The 21,018-nt window shown below is 37.2% G+C and overlaps 1 protein-coding gene across 8 annotated transcripts in view; it reads right to left on the minus strand.

Annotated features, from left to right (window-relative positions):
- The window catches only part of RYR3 (ryanodine receptor 3), a 195,176-nt gene extending 177,110 nt beyond the window's left edge, over positions 1-18,066 (minus strand). For 7 of the 8 annotated variants that reach the window (XM_052695433.1, XM_052695432.1, XM_052695431.1 and 4 more), the window contains exon 1: positions 6,916-7,049. In XM_052695433.1, the coding sequence (XP_052551393.1) occupies positions 6,916-6,966 (51 nt within the window). In that variant the 5' untranslated portion in view covers positions 6,967-7,049. Of the gene's footprint in view, positions 1-6,915; positions 7,050-17,842 lie in introns of those variants that run through there. The other variant, XM_052695427.1, reaches the window with a different exon arrangement.
- Between the last annotated feature and the right edge of the window lie 2,952 nt (positions 18,067-21,018).

Below are 21,018 nucleotides of genomic sequence, written 5' to 3' on the forward strand. Positions count from 1 at the left end.
TACAGATATCAAGCTAGTATGTCCATAGCTAAAACCAGACACTCTCTATAGCATGAAGACAGACTGTCATGTTTATACTATGACAGAGCTTTTGCTTCAGATTCTGCCTTGTAAAGGGGCTGCAACATTGCAGATCTTGTATTTATATTTCAGCAAAAATAATCACTCGCAGTGTATTACAGCATAAGATGCACAGTGTCAGCACTGGCAAAATCTATCACGTTATCAATCTCAATCATGAAGTATTACCCAGATATTTGTCAAAGAAATAGTAAGTGAAGAATAAAGTAACAGTTTGCAGAGAGTGACAAACTGGGCAAAGTTAATCATACTGTTCAGAACACATAGGAAGTAAAAACAAGATTTCAAAAGTACAGCAACACTATTTGCAAAGAAGGACACTACAACTTAACTCATGTCAAATTTCTATGATATGTACAATTTCTATTGTAGAAACTGAAGAACAGTAAGGCAAAAAATGTAATTGTAAGTAGCAATACCTGTAATAGACTAAAGTTCAAGAAGCAAAAATGAGGTAATTGAAATACCTTGCTTTAAAAAAAAAAGTGGAAGAGACATAGAAAGTTAATTATTTGTCGTTCTTATAGTATAGACCATTATACGGTTGTCAAAATATTCTGGCAATACAAATCACAATGGGAATATGTAATGAACAGAGATAAACAGATACATTAACATTGAATTCAAAAAGTCATTTAAGCTCTTAATACACATCTGACCTTAGAAGCAACTGAAGATTTATCCAAGATTATTCTTTCATTCATTTTACCCTTTGTTGTGATAGAAAGTAAGTAACAATTGTATCATGAAATGCACTGCAGTGACATCAGACAAATGTCCTAATTAATTTGAATACAATACCATGGAACATATTCAGCTGTTTAAGTAGCATGCAGAACCACTGCCACATCCACCAAAGAGACTTTGGGAAAATGTCATTAATTTGATCTTAAAGTATTCTCAGCCTTTGTTAGATTCTATATTGCTCATATATAAACATAATAATAAGTAATTCAGAGAACAATTTTCATATTTTCCCAGTATTTAGTTAACTACTGAAACAAATTTCTCACTAGAAGGATCCTCCATTACTGTTTGACACGTGGACATTAGTCCAATGTACTTCTTTGCAAGTATTAATCTAGTGAGCATTACCAAATCAAGCTACAGAGACTTGCACTACAGATCTCAAAAAGGATATCAATATGCAGGTGACCCCTCTTTAGTAGCCTAACTATTATGTTGGACTATTAAAGATGAACTATTGTAATGCTTCCATTTCACATGTTCTTTGTTTTATCAATAGGGATTCATCATTAGGTACACAGATCTGATAAAAACATGTGTTGAGAATATTTAAATAAGAACTGCTTATATACTGCATTAATTTTAGGTAAACAGAAATAAAACCCCTAAAGTAAGAAGAGATGATATATTATCACTTTTTATATTTATATTTGGCAACAATGAAAATGATTGAAAAAAAACCCAAACTTAATTATTCCAGGCAGCTCATATTGTAAGACTGAGATAACTTCCCATCTCATCTACAACATCAGCACAGCAGATAACCTCACTTTCAAGCAATATTAATAAGAAAATCTCAGAATGATGGGGCCTCAGTAGATCATCGAGTCCAACTCCCCTGCTAAAGCAAGTACCCTACAATATGTTGCACAGAGGGGCTTCCAGATGAGTGTTGAGTACCTCCGTAGAAGGAGACTCTAGTCTCTCCAGGCAACCTGTTCCAATGCTCTGCCAACCCTCACTGTAAAGAAGTTCCTATGCATCTTTGTATGGAACCTCCTTCATTCAAGTTTTAGGCCATTGCTCCTTGTTCTATTGCTACAAACCACTAAGAAGAGCCTGGCCTCATCCATTTGCCTCCCACCTTCTTCTAGATATTTATAAACTTTTACCAGATCCCCTCTCAGTCTTCTTTTGCCAAGGCTGAACAGACTCAAGTTACTCAGCCTGTCCTCATGCAGAAGACACTCCAGGCCCTTTATCACCTTTGTAGCCCTCTGCTGACTCTTACAAGATCCCTGTCTTTTCAGACTGAGGAGTCCATAAACTGGACACAGTATTGTAAATGTGGTTTCACCAGGGCAGAATAGAGGAGAGGATCACTTCCCTCCGCCTGTTAGCCTCACTCTTCTTAATTCACCCCCAGATACCATTGGCCTTCTTGGACAAAAGGACTCACTTCCGGCTCATGGCCAACCTGCTGCCCACCAGAATACCCAGATTCTTCGCAGATCCTCTACATCAAATCTTTCCCTAACTGATGCATGCAGTTACTCTTCCCCAGGTGCAAGACTCTACCCTTGTTCTTGTTAAACTTTATCAGGTTTCTCCCTGCCCAACTCTTCAGTCTATCCAAGTCTTGCTGAATGGTAGCAGAGCTTTCTGGTGCATCAGCCACTCATCCCAGCTTAGTACCATCAGTAAACTCACTGAGGGTAGATTCTATCCTTTCATCCAGACTTTGATGAAGATGTTGAACAAGACCCGACCCAGTACAGGCCCATAGGGAACACTACTAGTTACAGGCCTCCAACCAGGGTCTGTGTTGCTGATGACCACCCTCCGAGCTCTGCCACTTAGCCAGTTGTCAATCCACTTCAATGTCCACTCATCCATCCCACACTTTCTAAGTTTCATAGCAAGGTTGTTCTGGGAGATGGTGCCAAACACCTTGCTGAAATTAATGCACACAACATCCTCTGCTCTTCTCCCACCTACCCAACCAGTGATAACATCACAGAAGGTTACCAGGTTGGTCAAGTGCAATTTCCCCTTGGCAAATACATGCGGACTACTCCTGACAACCTTCTGTTCCAATTGCTTGGAGAGGGTAATGCAAAAATAAATAAATGCATTCATATATAAATGTGTATAAGCCACCCAATTATCTGAAGTCTGAGAAATGACAACATCTAAATGATTAAAAATAACTGCAATTAAAAAAATCTATAAACTTCTTATGTAAATCAATGCAAATAGTCTAGATTTTGAAAAAAAAGTAATTCAAATATTCTATTTTAGGTCTTCATAAAAACAGTATTCTGCTATGTAATTATAGCAGATAACTTCTCACAGTCTATGACAGAAAATTTCCCATTCCTTTCCATACACATCTGTACGACTGGATGCATTTATCAAAATGTTTTAAATTAGGTCATTGAGATAAGCTGTTAAAGAACAGTCCAGGAAGACAGAAGTGCATAGGCTTCTTTCACTCAGAGTTATGCACAATTTATACGAAGAGTCAGGCACACACAAGCGCAAACAGAAGGGTATACATACACATGCCAACATTTTGTTCAAATCTGTGAAAAGCAAGATACAACTTTGACCAACGTGCTATGAGGCATCTCAAAAAAATTATTCATTTTTATTTAAAAAAAGTAGAAAAATGAAACAGGAAAATAGAAATACAGGGGATTTTGGGAAAACAGCAAAGCAATAAACCTACTAACCAGTGTTACAACCACAGTTCAGACCCTAACTTTGGCAGGTTTCATTATAAATATATTTAAATTGCTCCTATACTTTGAGAGCAGGGCCCCTCCACTGATCCTTTCTGTTGGCAAGTGACTATGCAGGTATTTCTGATGGATGAACACAAAAGCCATCTACTCAAAGGTGTCACCTCATATTTGATTCATTTGGTAGCAGTGGAAATGACAAAGAACTTGAAAACAGTTTCCAAAGTGGAAAGGACTATGTCAGGTTATCACAGCAGTAAAGTCCCTACCAAGAAAGACTCAAATGAAAGTGATCTATAGTCACACACACACGATACCCAGGATCACAATGTTCTTTCCATATTCCTCCAGACATTATTATCAAAACAGCACTGGTTAACACACCTATTACACAAACACTGTAGAAATGCTACCTTCATAAGTTTCTAATGCATTCATACTTTAGGAAGGAGCAATAAACAGTAAAGGAAAGTCACCTAAAGCACAAATGTTACAAAGGTAACATACTGAGAGATGTCTGTATTGCAAAGTATGCACAAGTATTAAGTGCTTTGCCCTTAACATTTGTGCCCTTTACATTTATGACACACAAGTATGCTCAAATACACTTAATATCCAGTCAAATGCAGACAAAAGCCACCAACTAAAAACTGGAGATTCAAGCCTTTTACAGAAACAACAGAAAAAAAGATTTCAGAACAAAAGCAATAAGGTAGTGGGATAAGGAAAAAAGTGTGTTCATATGTTTATTTATATTCATCCTGAGCTGAGAAGTTGAAAAACAAAAAAGAAGAAAGGAAATTAACAATGTATTAGCAATATATTCTTTTAAGTAATACCACTACACATGTACATGGATCCAAGTTGAAGGAGGAAAGATTTAGGTTGGATGTTAGGGGGAAGTTCTTCACAAGGAGAGTGGTTAGGCCCTGGAACGGGTTGCCCAGGGAGGTTGTGGATGCCCCGTCCTTGGACGTGTTCAAGGCCAGGTTGGACGGGGTCCTGGGCAACCTGATCTGAATGTGTATGTTTGGTGTCCCTGCTAGGCAGGGGGGTTGGAACTACATGATCCTTGAGGTCCCTTCCAACCCAGGTGATTCTGTGATTCTGTGATTCTGTACACATTACACAAGAAGTGAGACTGAATTGAATACCAAATACACACTAATGCTATGACAGCAGAAGTGTTCCTGCCCTCTTCCCTGGAATTTGTTCTCAAGTCCATTATCATTCTTATTGCTGACAAGTTAATCAAATAAGAGAAATGTCTTACAGCAGAAAGTGATAGGGAAAACTTGCCACCAAAATTTATTAATATGCCCACAAGTTCGCTGCTCCCTAGAAATGAATACAAGTGTCATGTTAAGAGTTAAACTTCTGCTCTATTAAAAAAAAAAAAAAAAGATATTTTTAGGATCAAGAGTGATTTAATCTTCTGTTATACCTCACCATGACAGAGTTTTCTCAGAGAGCAGTGTGTTCCTTATAGCACTCTAGAGCACTTCGTCCTCAAGTCTCAAAATGAAAAGAATTGGAATGTCAGTGATTTCCAAAGACGACTCAGCCATGCAAGTATGGGAAATATTCATTAGCAACTTAAATTCCCAGAAATATTTTAATCTGCAGAAGATCCTGATCAATCAGTAATGACCCTGGAAGAATTCTAAACAGTTTCTATACTTCATGTTTGCATGTACACACATGGCATCAATAAAAGCTGTAAGTAATAAGTACTGAAAGCTTACACTGCTGAGGCATTCAATATTTACAGTAAGAAAGGAATAATTTATTGTTGTGAAATGATGAGCGATTCATGAAGGTGAAGCTTGAGATAAGGCAACTGTAACTGATATGTCTATTCACAGAAAAGAAGCTGGGGCTCTCAAAGGTAGAAATCTAGACGGCTACTTCCTATCATCAAGTAAAACAAACATTAATGCATAGTCTCACTTGCTACCTTTTTTTTTTTTCTTTTTTTTAAATCTCTATTTAGCACTTAATCTGTTGGACAGAAGCACAATAGAGTTCTACCAGCATAACAGTGGGTCACAGCAGCATTAATTGCCATTTCATGCAGTGCACAGGCAAAGTGTCTCCCCTCATCACTATGAAAGACTTCAGTTAAGGGAACATCCTAAGAAGTGAAGGGATGAAAGACATTCATTTAAAGCTCCAGTCTCAGATAAAAGCACCATCTCCTAGAAGCACAGTAATCTACTGGGCTACATAACACAGATACTTCTTTAAAAAGTGAAGTCAGGGGGAAGGATATTGGATAAGATTCTACATGAGATTATTCATTTCCTCTCACACTGAAATTCTCCCAGGCTTACAAGTGCAAATGACATTTTATCACACCTGAACAGTTTGTATAAACAGCAGCAACTATCACCACTCTCCAACCTTTTATAGCCAAAAATAAATTTTCCCTGTCTCCTACAAATTAGGCTTGCAATCTCTACTTTGGGCACTTAACATGTTATATTTTAGAAACTTACCCATTTAAAGTTATATCAACTCTAGGGGAGAGTTTCTGGAACATTACTCATGATGCATGTGAAGGTAGTATGGAAAGAGAAGGGAATACGCATATCATTTTTTTTCATGTTAGTTACACAACAAAACACTCTTAGTCATGCAAGATAAACATAATGAATGAGACAATATGATATATGAAAAGGACATTATCTTCTTTCTACACATTAATGTATAAACACTACTTGCTTATAAGTCCAAATTGGTTGTCATACTAGAATTGTGGAAAGCCTTAGGAAAGAATGGTGTGAGGGCTCTTTTTAGAAAATTACACTGAGTGAAAGGTATTTCACTAATTAACACCCCTTCCCAAAGAAATCCTTATGTCTTCTTAAAATAAGCCTCTTTTAAGCAGAGAAATGATCCCAGAATATTTGCAAAGCCCCGATTTTGACATCTGTTGGTATTCCCTATGCACAAATGTGCTTCTGTGTGCATGTTTATTGGAAGAGGTCATCGAGGGCTTGCTTGGATTATTCATCATTTTCAGGCTCTTCTATTTGCAAAGCTTCTGTTAATGTCAGTGAAATCTAACCTAGACAGAAGTTTCAGAGGTCAGATATTTGGCATGCTGCATTTAGAAACCCAAGTACAAAGTTGACAAGGATGCTTCAGACATAGGGGATTACAGCGGAAATAGGTCTCCCTATGCCTAACTGGCTATTGAGCAGATTCAAGGAAGAACATACTGAGATTGCATGATGTTATTAAAGCCTGCATTTTTGCTTTTTTTTTCCCCACTAAATCAATTCTTCAATTTGGCAAAGCCTAGCACAGAAAAAAACACTATTTTTAATACAGCAGAAAAGGAATAAGACACAAGACATAAAATCAGATACTACATGACCAATAAAAAGCAGGTACTTACAGTTCGTAGGAACTGTATTTCATCTTCCCCTCCTTCACCCCCTTCAGCCATGGCTCTTGAGGAGTCAGCTCTGCTAAGACTCTGATCGCCTCCACCGGCAGCTCTCTGCGCTCAGTACAGCTCCTCTTCTCCTATCAGTATTAGCATATAGCTAATCCACAGCCATATAGGGAGCTCAGCAAACTCCACTGCACTGCAGACTGTCAGTCAACCCCCTCACTGCCAGAACCAACTGTGCTGCTTTTCCAGCTCATAGCAAGCAATTCCTCTCCTTTTCTCCCTTAACTCTCTACCCTAGAGGCAAATACATATATAAATAAATAAATGCCCTATTGTTAAGGTATTGCAGGAAGCATTGAATGCATCATTAGCTCGTGGTGGCTTGTTTTATTTTTTATTTCCCATACAGTTTAGACATAACAGCAATAATGCTGAACTGTTAATGAAAGCAGAGCTTACGCTTCCATTTTCACAGACTAGGATACCCAGTTCTGCACTGATATGTATCAAATTTGGAAACTCAGGTGTTTTTTTTTTTTACTGATTTGTGCAGCAGAAAGATGCAAATCATCATAGGACATGCTGATTTTACAAGCTGATTTTGACATCAGATGTTTTCAGCTTGCTTGCAATAACCACCTTTTTTTTTTCCCCCCCTGCATAAGCAGCTGCAAATCTGATTTCTAAAATGACTCAATGATCTGAACCTACACTGTGTAGTTATTTTTGCTATCTTTTAAATAGCATTTAGATAAATATCCTATGGACCACAAAGATTTTATTTGTAGCATTTCAAAACTGCACGTGAACACGCATAGAAGATAGCATAAATTCAGTTCAAAACCTACCCAGCACGCATGTTTAAACACTACTTGAAATAACTGTTATGCATTATTTAATTTGTTATGAATGAAAATGGTTCAATATAAGTAAATCAGCAAGGGGGGAAAAAAGCACATAGCAGATCTGGTACCAAATATACTAGAGTAAAGGGAGGAAAAGAGAAAGAAAGCATGGAAACAGGAGATAAGAGTATTAGTGAGGATCTAGCCAGCCAATTCAGTATATGATCTTACATTTCATGACAAGGTTGCAAACACAGCCTACTCACACATTCCGTACCCAAAGTTTGTGACGTCCACATTTGACATCTGTACGTGCTTTTGCAAAGGATACTGTATGCACACAATCCTTTTCTGAGTAACGCCATAGTTTTGTTTTACAAATGAAAAACTGAGGCATTAAGGTAGTGGGAGAACAACTTTCTTGGCAAAAGACAAAAGTTTCACAGCAGAAAAATGGATTTAATACTTTGTCCACAAACAGATACACTCACATGCGACTGTTCTTCAGACACAGGACCCAGAACACATTGCCCCTACCACCAAAAATACTATTGTGATTTTTCCCTAATAAAAATTAACGTAGACACAAGCTAAACCACAAGATGCTCAACAGTTTATCTTCTTCAACAGGCAAAACACTTGGAAAAATGTTTCACTCTTTCTCACCACCCTGAGAAACCCTGTCAAAAAATAATGATGATCACATTACTTGGCAACAGAAGCAACTCCAAAGCTTCCATGTGACACAGCAAGTCAGGCAAGCCAAAGCCCTGACAGTCCATCTATTCCTCCTCCCCATCATTTTTTTTCTGCTGTAAGCACACAACTCACTTGTGTCCAAGCCAGGGGCAGTGTGGCAGAATAATATTTTTCAAAACATATTTGTCAGAAAACCGATTTGGTTGCTGCTGTAAATGTTTTTGTTGTGTTGTTTTGTTTTGTTTTTCTTTTAGATTCCAGTTGTTATTGAATGACTGTTTTCTTCTCTTTCCTCATAAACAAAAAGGGCAAAACTCAAGAGATCCTCTAAAGACTAATATAGTTACCCTAGAAAAATTCAATCTGAAGTCTACAGAAAAATTCCCAAAGCCAAAGCAAGCCACTTGCCACTTCAGTCTGTACTGAAAAACAGATTAGGTAGACAAGGGTCTACTGATGATATGTGCTTAACCCAAATATTTACAAGGATTTGATACATGTATCACATAGCACAGTCCACATACCTAATGAGAGCTTTCCAGTGAAATCTTAAGGAAACACCTTTTAAGGAATGTTACTTCTCTTGGAAAGATTATAAACAAGGAAAACTCAACATATTGAGAAAATAAGTGCTAGAAGATTCATTATAAATTCACAGACACACACAAAAGTGTTCCTTCATGAGTAGAAATCAAGTTGATTCAGTACATCTGCTGATGAAATTTGATTTTATTTAGTAAGAGTAAGACTTTCAGAGAGAAAATTCCAAACATGCAGAGTTGAGATTAATCTGAATCAAGCTGAAAGGAGAAAATACGTAACTTTTAAAGTGTTTTTCTCTATATCTTAGTATTCTGTCCAAAATGGTTCCTATGAAACTTTGATATACTTCTAGAGTAAAATATTACTATGTTTACATCAGGTAAAATCAGTACCTATGTCTGGAACTTTTAATAACATAGCTACATAGGTTAATGCATTTATTTAAGTACGCATATCAACATGCTAGAATCTCACTTTGTATTTCTAAACAAAAGACCAAGCATATGAAAAGAAATGAATGCTAAGAATACCTTTAACACTGTAACACGTAAGGATATATCAGACATCTGAAATCTTGGTTCATGTCAAAACTGATCTGCAAGTTTTTCTTTTTGTAAGTCCTTTTTTTTTCATTTGGTACTTAGCAAGCAGCCTCTGCATTCTTCTGGGAAATAATTACTTGACCCAGAAAACAAAATATTTCAGCTAGATTTTTTTTAAAAAAATCATCAACTAAACTGCAAGGCTATTTAATAGCTCTTTTATTTCTTAGGACTTTATTTTGCTTGGTGCTATGCCTACACCTTTAACAAGAGAAATATTTAACTGCTACAGCTTAAAGAAAAATACATCTTCTCAAGACATAACTGTGTTTTTTTCCAGGATTTCCCCATTGTTCTGTGATTGAGATTTGGCTGTTTGAGGACCTACATCTAATCAGAAGTCTTACTTACAAGAAGTATAATGCTCCACATTTTTAACTTCCTAATACCAACCTGTCTTTAAAAAATCTGTCTATAAAAGAGTGGGAAAAAAGAAAAGAAAAAAAAGAAAAAACAGAAAAAAAAGAATTGATTAACTGAAGTCATGACTGAAAGAAAATTATTTCAGGCCACTGCAGTAAATCAATCCAAAAGGGTTACACATCACACACAGCGTGTAGATATACAGTGACTCTGCGTTATTGGAGATGGCTGTGAGGTGGAGTATTCCACCAAGAAAGCTGCAAAGGTCAAACAAACTCAGTTGGAATCATTACGTATTTTATGATAACCTATTTGTGTTGGCCATTTTTAAACCTGTATTTCAGTACTTTTGATGCTGAACACATTCTGGACAGTTTCTTGCACTTCAAAGTTGTGAAAAATAACTTAGCTACGAAGTTTAAAAGAACAAGACAATTTAAGAGAAAGCTGTTTTCTGTTTTCAGCACAAGCATATACTGTCTGCTTATTTTATAACACATGGAAGTTCCTTCTTCTTACACATTCAAGCTAACTCTTCACGAGTTCCCGACTTTAAGTTAACTTTTGGCAGAATTCATTTTTGCTGCCACCAAACAATTCAACGTTTGAAACTTTTACAGCAGTAAAAGTTTCAAAAGCTACAGCAGTAGCATGGCAACACAAAATTTTGTAAAAGAGAAAACAACCTTCCTGCTATAACAAAGGAATATTTGAGTCTAAATCACTTTCTTTTTTTTTTCCAGTGTATATTTTACCTTTTAAAATATTGACTTAGACCACTCAAGATCAAGGTCAAAAATGTATTAGAAGACATTTACAAAAACTCTAATGATAAATACATGCAACATGACAATTTCAGAAGTGGAGGTTAAAACATCAGTTACCTGACCATCTGTTGGGTGTGAAATCAAAGCGGTATGCTCCACTGTCAATAACAGACCTAAAAGCTAAAACCTAGGTGGTACTTTAAAAGATTCTCTGCACCAACTTACAGGTTCACCTATATACATTTTGTTTCCTTTTCAGAATCAAAAACTATTTTGGTTTTTTGCCAAGCATTTCAAGAGTATTAAGACTTTTGGAGTACAATTTTAAGCACATTAAAAAAATTCATAAGGTCTGATACTGCAGAGTTCATTGAACAGTAACGAAATACTCCAACACAATGATAAAACTGTAGTGCTGTGAGGTTTGGTCTTTTTCCAGCAACAAATGTTAGCAAGAAAAGGATCCAGGCATCTATAAGCTCTCTGTATTTAAAAAGAAACCATAGGACTGGATGATTAAAACTCAAGTCAGAAATTTGACCCTTTATCACCAACTTTTTTTGTTTTGAGTTAGCATTGCTGTACTTTTTTAAATGGCAGTGCATGCTGCAAAAATAAATAAATTTTATATGATTGAAAACTTAGGTTATTTACAGCTACATCAAAGTTCTCTTATTTCATTTTTACCTGTTACACTTTATCTCCTTGGTTATTCCTAACTTTGATTCGGGGGGGGAAGAATCATGACTTTGAGATTCTACTAGAAACTTAATACAGGAACATTTTATCTTAACATTAGACAATTATTGCATTGCATTACTTGCAAAATGTTCTGTTCAAATAGAAATAAAAACTGCTTGGACATTGCAATAGTACATTCCCTTTTCACAATCATTTGTGTTAAAATATCAGAAAAAAATTTAAATCTTGATGAATTATTATTCATTCTCAGTCAATGCTTTTTGTATCTGAAGCAGACAATACCATATAACCTCTCCAGGGTCCTTCAATACCAAACTCTCTGCATACCTTATGCTCCACTTTAATACAAAAATATGTATAGAAACAATTTTAAAAAGCCATTAAGGGGAAGCACATTACTTCCTTCACAAAAAAACCCCTCAGTTTTCAAATTTGCTATGCTGGACATTTTTAGGCTATGCAGTCGACTACTCATCCAGCACACAAACACCAGATCTTAGGGTAAGTTAACGTTCCAGTCACAGTAGAAAAAGGTTTTGGTTTCTTTTTTCCTGTGAACTTACCCTTGACACATTCTAGTTTATTAGTTTCTTCTAAAGGAATTCAATGCAACTAAGAGTGGAAAATACAAGATCTTAAGTAGTCAAGATGAGGAATATATTCACCAGAAGTTTCTTAAGAGTAACTCAATGGGAGAACAGTTTGGGGTTTGTTTTGTTTGTATTTTTAATTACATCTATTCCTAAACCTCATCTAAACTTTTCCTGTCTTTTCAGAAATTAATCTTGTGGAGCCTGAATAAACAGATAATTCTCTTTCTTTTTATGAAAGAGAAACATAGTAACAAAACAAGAAAAACAGTACTGAAATATAAAATACTTTTGTCCTCTCTCCTTCTAACTGATCTTCAAAAGTTTGTGCTGGATTGCCACCTACTGGTATAAGAAAATAAAGCTTGTAAGACAAGCCAGTAAGCATAATTGCTGCATTATTTTAACCTATAATTTTTCATTTACAAGTTAATTATAGGTTATTCAATGCATTTTTAACATAGTCTACGATGTTGAAAACTTTGGTACTGTTTGTTTTTCTTAAAAAACCATTTACTTTTCACAGTTTTTCCCCCACTTTTTCCTCAGAATTTGTAAATTTGCCAATATGTGCATTTAGTGGCCACTTTTTTGTTCCCAGTGAAAGTAATACAGATGTTTTACGATAAAATGTAAAATATAGACAAAAGAAAAGTACAAGAAAAAAAACCAAAAACCAACACAGTATATATGTCAAAAAGCTAGAATAGATATATTTGAAGTTTAGAAATAATTTCAAAACATTCTTATGTAAGCCTGGCTTCATAGTCGTAAAAAAGGTAGCTAACATAAAATTTCCATAAAGTAATCAATTGTTAAGATTTATGAATGCAGATTAATAGAGTACTAATAAGAAATGAAAAATGTCTATTTTTAAATGTGATTTTTGGAAAGATAAAAGTGATTGTGGACACCACAGGTGTTATATCTCAGCACAGAAAAAACAGTGTTGCAATCAGGCATTCAGCTCAATGAAAATTTGATCACATCTCTTGACTAGACTTCTGTAAGAGCTATCTTAACAGAGAAAAATATCTTTCACTTCACAATCACATCTTATTCACATCATCTGTTTTAGGCAGCACGCACATTAGTGAACAACTATTTCCAAGGATGAAGCATGGAAAGGTCAAAAATCTCTGATGAGAGCCTTGAGAACTCACTGAGAGTTGCAATTACTTCTATTGACACTGATGCATTAGTTTCACACAAACGAGGTCAAATACCTTCACTATTTTTATGGGTTTGCTGCCCCACTTTTTTTTTTTTTTTATATATATATTTTCCCTTCCATATTTGCACTTTCATAGGTACATGATATTGCTCACTTTCCACATGAAGCCAAATTTCCCAGCCCACGAACAAAATGAGCCCTTAGCTTCCACTGTTCCTATCTCATTCCATCCTTCACCCAAACATGTTTTTTCACTCCTTCATTCACAGTGGAACCCTATCATCTCTCCTGCTCTGCACATCTCCAGCAAGATCTCTGCGGGTACTACTACACTTTAAAGCAGCCTATCTTCTCTCCTCACCTTCTTAAATATTTCATAGAATCACCAAGGTTGGAAAGCACTTCCAAGATCATGCCAGGAGAGGTCCTCTCGCAGGGAATGCACTGATGGCTCCACTCCCTACTTGGGAAGGAAAGAAAAAAAAGTCTCTTTTCAGAGACGTTCTTATCAAACAAGCATTTTTTAGAGCTCCTTTGCATCTTTTTGCCTTTTTTTTTTTTTTTCCTTTGTTATTATTGCAAAACTTGCAGCACCTGTGAGAGCTGCAGCCTGCTTCTCCTTCATACTTCATCTCTGCTGCAGACAATTCCTTAGGAGAAAACTGTCTGGTTGCTATCACAGCCTTTCACTCTGTTTTATGTTTTCTCTCCTCCTCATGCACCATAGAGGGAAGGTAAGGGAGAGATGCATTCTTTCCTTCTTTCCCTTCTCACCGCGTTCGGGGCCCCTCATGGCTTGCCCCGCCTGGCCCAGCACCGCACCTAAGGGGCGCATTTCCCGCCCCCACCTCTCCTCACGCTCCCTCAACGGTCGCCACCTCGTGCATTCGGCTCCTGCTCGCTCTCGTTTGCTTAGAAAACATATGATAATGTGATATTGAGGGAAAAAAAAAAAAAAAACAACACGGAAAATTCAGGCCATTGTTGTGTTCCCGGTATATTTGCTTTTTCATATCCTTCTTGCATTTGTTTCTAGGAGAATTCTCAGGTTGCAGAGGGCTCAGCGGGGCAGCACGGTGCTCAAAGCTCAGCTGCAAACCCAGTGCCCATCGCTGCCTGAAGCACGTCTGCTCCCGCAGCGCAGCTACACCTGCTGGAGCTAAGCTGACATTCTCACAGCACTTTGCACTTACAACGTGTAAGAGTTTATGTGCAAAGGTTACAGGACGGATTCTAGAATGCATTTAAAAATAAAGCTGGTATTTCTACTCATCTCTTTGTATTCCTTTATAAAGCTTTGCTTTATAAAGCTCTTTAAACATCCAGCTTAATAATTTTCACGAGTCAGAGACCAGTTCCCAATGGAGACCACCACCCTCCTGGCTCCTGTTTGCTGCCGATCAGATGAAGTGCCCGTCATGAACTCTAACAGCAGAGGCACAGTGTGGAAGCTGTTTGCGATCATCTGTTGTTGTGATCATTCAACAGAATTATGTTTTTCGGCAAGCTATTTCCTAATGCTGTTGACAAAATAATCTGAAGAGTCTGACTGAAGTGATCATTCAGGTATAAGGATGAAAATGACCATGTGTGGATTAGTCCTAATGATCATTTTGCAACCAAACATCATTCAATAGTCCTAAAAATGCCACGCTTCATAAAATTTGATAGAAAATCTTGTAATAACATACATAAAGGGGTTTTGAAGCACAACTTATTCTTTCCATTCTTTCAATTTCTTCTGAAAAGGGATACTTTTTAGTCATAGAAAGAAACACACAACAATCAATGTTAACAATAGTTGCAGTGTTTACTTAGACAGAACTAGAAACAGCACTGCAGTGTCTGCTGCCCAGAGCTATTCCCTTAGGACAAGGCAGGCTTTCTGGTCTCCATAAATAATTTCACTCTGAAATCAACAGAGAACTGCGAACAGTATTCCTCATTGATATTATTTTGGATCATCCTTTTAACACTTGTTTCTCCATTTCTACACACATTTTCATTTATTTCCATTACAAATCTTCAAATACTGATCAAAGTGCCATCTATCCAAGAAACTACCTAATCTGGCACCTGAGGTAAAAAGGAGTAAAAAGAATATGATATTAAAAGAGAAATTTAACTTGATTCATATTTGGTTCTTAAAATTAAAATATGATGTTATCTAACATAATCCTATCTCCCAAGGTTTATTTTTATTTCATGTCTGAACTTGTTCTGGACTTCCAGGATCAGGAATTGTGACAACCCTATTTCAAGAGAACAAGAAAAAAAGCCTAACAATACTCCAGGGAAAGCTCATAGCTATTTAGATTTAGAGCAGAATTTTTATATAATCCATATCTAGGGTTTGTAAAATACCTAACTTATCCTGTATTACTGTATTTTATCTCCTAATTTTCCGGTGTAACAAACCTGTTGTTTAGCAAATTTCCTCCACTAGAGGTCTCCTCTTCCACCTATCTTTAACTGTGTTGCTATAATAACAGAAGAAAGGATCTGTCTGCCAGCAACACTTGTTGAACAAGTGCACACAAGTCTTGAACCACCCCTGCAGATTATTATTCTTATTTCAACCGTCTTAAAGGCAGCAGCTACAGTATTTCAACCTTGTAAATCTCATAGATCCTGCCCAGTAAATTTGAAACTGAAAATTCCTAGTAGGGAAAAAATCACCAAAGAATGAGGGAACCTGATAGAGATACTCAAGACAAACACTGCAGGTGACATGATGAGAAAAGATCCATTAAGCTTTTGGTTTTGTGGTTGGGAATGACTCTTTTTTTCATCACTATATTCATCACATTACTGCAGGTAATTTAGATTTCTAGCAACAGGACACTTCTTAGCAATTTCCCTAAACTACTGAACCGTATTCTAAATAATAAGCCAGATTTTATTTCAGAGTTCCTTTAAGTTCAAATTCACCCTTAACTCTACATTATCCAATTCTTTTTCCTTATAATGTAACCATAACAATTTTCCTTAGATATTTTCAAAATATCTGTGCACTGTTCATGCTTTCAGACATACATGTGGTGTTACTAATCACAGAAGTGCTCCTTTCCTTTTCCATGAAGAAAAAAACCTGAGGATTGAAATATTTCTCCTGTAAAGAAAGTGACTTCTGCTGCCTTTTGGTACAGTACAAGCCTGTTGATAAATAATTGCTGCTTAGTTAGAAAAAAATGGCCTTTCTCACTTTTTCTTTACATATATTCTAATATGTCACCTCTCTTGTTTACTTGCTCTTGCTTTCATGTTTAGTTGTTAATTTTCCACACCTTTAAACATGTGATTTATTAACCAAATACAAGGCTTAGGTTACAGACTGTAACTGATGCATTTTTCAACTGTAGCTCAGACATTTTTAACTTATTAATCTAACCTTTGTTGCTGCAAATGAAAATGTGTTCAAGATACTTTAATTAACTTTTGTAACAAGATTCTACAAGTATTAGATAGGACCTCTTGGGAGAACGTAGAAACCAATTATGCAATTAATTCTTCCAAACATCCCCAAGGTAGTGGAGCGAAAGTCTAAAAGGAAGACGTTGAAGTGCCTAGAGAATAAATAAATTTAAAAAAAAAAAAAAAAAAAAAAAACAACTTGTACTCTTATCTACTACTTTGGATTAATTTATGGTCAGCTAGGCTGAACTATCCTGGAAATGTGGAATTTAATCATTTACATTCCTATTCTGGATATGAATAAAATAAATTTATTACTTTCATCAATTGCAAAGAGACATTGCACACTGGATAAAGCACAGACAAGCCAAAACCAGAGCTTAAGTAACAATAAGTATCAGTGCAGAAGGAACTCCTATCGCTACAGCATTCCCTAGCAACATTTGCAGTCTGACCTACATTTGTTTTCATTTTATAGCTCTGCTCTGGCAAATTAGTGCCTGACTCCCATTATGATACATAGTCTCACATAGGGCTCTACACAAGTTCCATGATTACCCCAAAACATTCAAGACGCTTGAAGTGACTCTGAAGCTTACTCCCATTTTTAAGTTTTAGATTAAGTCCATGTACTCCAGATATCAGTTTTTAAATAGTTTAAGTTTTTATGAGTTTTAATAGCAAATTATTTCATTTATGTATTTACTTCAGGCTTGCATCTAGCTCTACAGCTGAAATAGCTACACCCAGCGACTCAGAGAAACAAAGTGGAAGCTGTACAAGCAGTACAAAGTGGCAGTACAAAGCAGTACAAACACACTTTGCTTTTTTTAGGTTTTTGTTGTGAGTTTTTTTTGTTTGGTTGGTTTTTGGTGTTTGTTTTTGTTTTTTGGTATGTGCTTGCATGTCTCTCTTCACTGAAACACTGTTACACAACCCTCAAGAAAACCCATTTGCAAGCGCTAATACACGCGTTAATTTGCTCTCAGAAGGCACGGACAGCTGCAGGAAGCCTACCAGCCACCCCCACTCACAGCTGACACCCCTGGTCCCATGTGCCCGCCACGATCAGCAGACACAGCACCGCGTTCCGAGCCACCCGAGCCCGTCGGCTCTGCGGGCACTGTATGTACTGCAACTGAAGTCACCGAGTGTCTTTTTTTTTTTTCCAGTCCGCAAAAAAAAGCCGCCGCAACATCCTTCTGGAATGGAAACGCGCGGTACTCACGTGGCCTTGGCGGAGTAGCGTGCCTCGGGGAACCGACAGAAGAAACATCTCCTTGTTTCTAGGAAAGCGTTAATCCCTTCGGCACCCACAGCAGGAGCGCGGAGAGCGACGGGGAAAGAGCACGCCTTCTCTCAGCGAGAGGGGTGGGGGCACGCGGGCGGTGAGGGGCACGCGGCCCCCAGGACAGGGGGGAGGGACCGCCTGGGCTGTGCTGGGGGGAGAGGCGCGCGCAGGAGTGCTGATAACGGACCGGGTTGATTGCAGGCACGGCCCAGCTGTTCCCTCACGAAACACGTGCTTAATCAGGTTTGTCTCTGCGGGCGAAATCTCCACGTTATTGGGCGGCGCCGGTCTTTGTACCAACTAATCAAAAGGCTCTTGCTGTTACTTTTCCGGGGCTGTCGGGTGCAGCTGGAGGAGCTGCTCTGGAAGCAGACTCCACCGGGCGCGTGGCCAGAACCGCTCCGTGCCTCGGGGAAAGGCAGCTTCGTTCGCCCTCAAATAACACGTAATAAAACAAGTGAATTCCCGGTTTCTTAGCTGCTGTGCTTTCCTCAGTTCCCCTGTGAGCTGCCCGATGGGAGAGCAGAGGCTTTTCATCCGTAGGGATGCGCCCAGGCTGACCTCCTTTGGAGAGCTCCGAACCCTCGGGCCGAGGCGGGAGGGAGGGAGGTGAGAGAAGCTTTTAGAACGCTACTGGCTTTGGCTCATGCTTGGCTGTTGTGGATCAGGTTTGCAGCAAAATGAAGGTTATAGGGGAAAAAAAAAAACAGATTAAGCGTTCATTGGATGAAAGTAGGTATTTTATCTGGGAGAAGATTTATTTAATTAAAATAATTTCTGCTCCTTCGTGCAGTAGACCAATGAGCTGGTTAAATAAGAGGAGAAAATGTGGAGTTCATTGTAAAACAGAGGAATATTATTGTAAATGTTAAGGTCCCTGCCCAGCACGTTTAAGTAGACAGACAGCATATTCCATTGCTGGGTATCTGAGAGCAACTTACAACAAAATGGAGGACTCTGAAAACACATGGATCACTTGCAGAGGATTGCCTGTTTTGTCTTGGTTGTCTGGTTGGTTTTTTGTTTGTTTGTTCTTTCTCCATTCTTGCCCATCCAAACCCCTCCTATAAAACATGGTATTTCTCTCCCTGTTTCTACTGGGAGGTGATTGATGATATGCAATATGTCTGCGTGAGATTTGCACCCTGTGCTAGCCAAAATAGTGCTTCCTTCTGCTAGCACAAAGCCTTGATGTCCACTATTCGTGTAGACCTTTGTGTTCTGAAGACAGTGATTGTAAAACATCCATCTGTTATGTTTTCTGCGTATGGAAACTCTTCTTGGAAAATAGAAAAAACAAACACTAAAATGACAAGCTCTTGCTGCTCTATGGTTGATCTTTCATGTTTCAACAAACACTGAGAGTAAGTATTTATTGTATTATGAAACAGGACAGTGATTGAGATGTACAGATGTATTGATGACAATGAAGACAAAACAAACTACTCAAGAGAAATGAATACTGATGAGAAAAAGAACATGAAAGGTAAGCTATACAGCACTGTAGAAGTTAAAGCTTTCAATTTGTCAATCAGAAGTAGTCATATATATATATATAGTAGATAACTGTCATTAGCAGAAGTATTTTCTCTGATTTTCTTTTTTCTGAAATTATGGTATGGAATCTTGAGGGATGCAAGCATTTCTAAACTTTGGTTGCACTTAGCTTACGTTTCTTTTATGCTATTATGGATTGGGTTCCTTCATATATAAAACAACACATTTAAATTGAGTTACTGATGGGACTTGGATGAAAGAATTAATCTTATATTTCTGTTACTGCATTAATAACTGCTCAGTATGTTAACAAGCAAGCACTAAAATTCCACAAGTCTTTGAAAACTGAGTTAGTGTTGCAATTTTACATGTCTTGGGAGTGTCATGCCTTATAACATAGGTAGAACATTATGAAAAACATCTTCTCTAGATGATATTTCCAATGAATTCTTTTAATAAAAATATTTTTCTTTTATTTTTTATTTTCTTCAATAGTTTATTTCTCTTTGGAGATGACTTAAAAAGGCAATCAAGTTATTTCTCTTTAGGAGGAATATTTAAAGTTACAGTTATCAGTCTAAAAACTTAAATACTTTCTGCAGCAAATAGACAACTCAATAGGACAGGAATTACACTAGTGATATAATGATGGAAGAATCAGTGTAATAGAGAAGTTCTACAAATGAAGGGAAGAGGATTACTCACCTGTATCAGAAGAGCTTAGAATCACACAGAAAAATTTTACTAAGAGAAGATTTCCAGAAAGAGATCCTTCCCTGGTGGCAGTCAGCCCTTTTAAATGAGGTCTAAGAGAGGTGCAACCAGGCTCCACCCCTTCCAGTCGCACAGGTGAATTGCCTTAACCTGTGCTCACATGTCTGACCAGGTCCTTTCCCCAGGTACTCAATCAGTTGTTCAGGTCATGACTCAGCAGTTCCCATACATCTTCTAATGAATGATTTATTTTAGACTCAAGAAGAAAGACTTAAATCTGATACTATTACTCTCAAAGTCCTGCTATGGGCAAGAAAGAAATACGTGTTACATGTAATTAATAAAATTTGAAATACTCTTACTGTAACTGAATTATTAACAGTATTCAGAGAATTGCTGTTAGTTTAGATCTAGTAATTTCAGAAAAATAAGTAAAAAATATTAGTATTACAGGACAGTTGCAATAGTAACAACGATATTGAGGTTGTTATGCACATACCTCACTACCTAACTATTTATCTGGTGATGTGCATACCCTTCAGCTGCTCCTCTGGATCCTGAGATGAACAGCTTCAAGAGAGCTGTGACAAGCAGGTCATAGCTAAGTTCTTCAGCAAGAGCTGTATTTTGTCTTCTGCATTTGCTAATGTGCTTTTTATACCTTGTTCACTTTTCATTGGACTGCATATCAAGCTGAATACATGAAAATTCCAAAAAATCCTTTATTGAGTTCAAAAACATTTTGGAGGACGTCAGTAGACATACAAGTTCCTAGATTGTTGTAACTCTTCATTAGATTATTTTTACATAAACTATTTCCTTTGAGTTTACTTTTAAAATATAATCCTTAGAAGATGATTTTTTGCTTTAGTAAAAGGAGATTAAGATTCATGGATTTTAGT

Source organism: Tympanuchus pallidicinctus, unplaced genomic scaffold (genome assembly GCF_026119805.1).
Source record: "Tympanuchus pallidicinctus isolate F22 unplaced genomic scaffold, pur_lepc_1.0 scaffold3, whole genome shotgun sequence".
Classification (NCBI taxonomy): domain Eukaryota; kingdom Metazoa; phylum Chordata; class Aves; order Galliformes; family Phasianidae; genus Tympanuchus; species Tympanuchus pallidicinctus.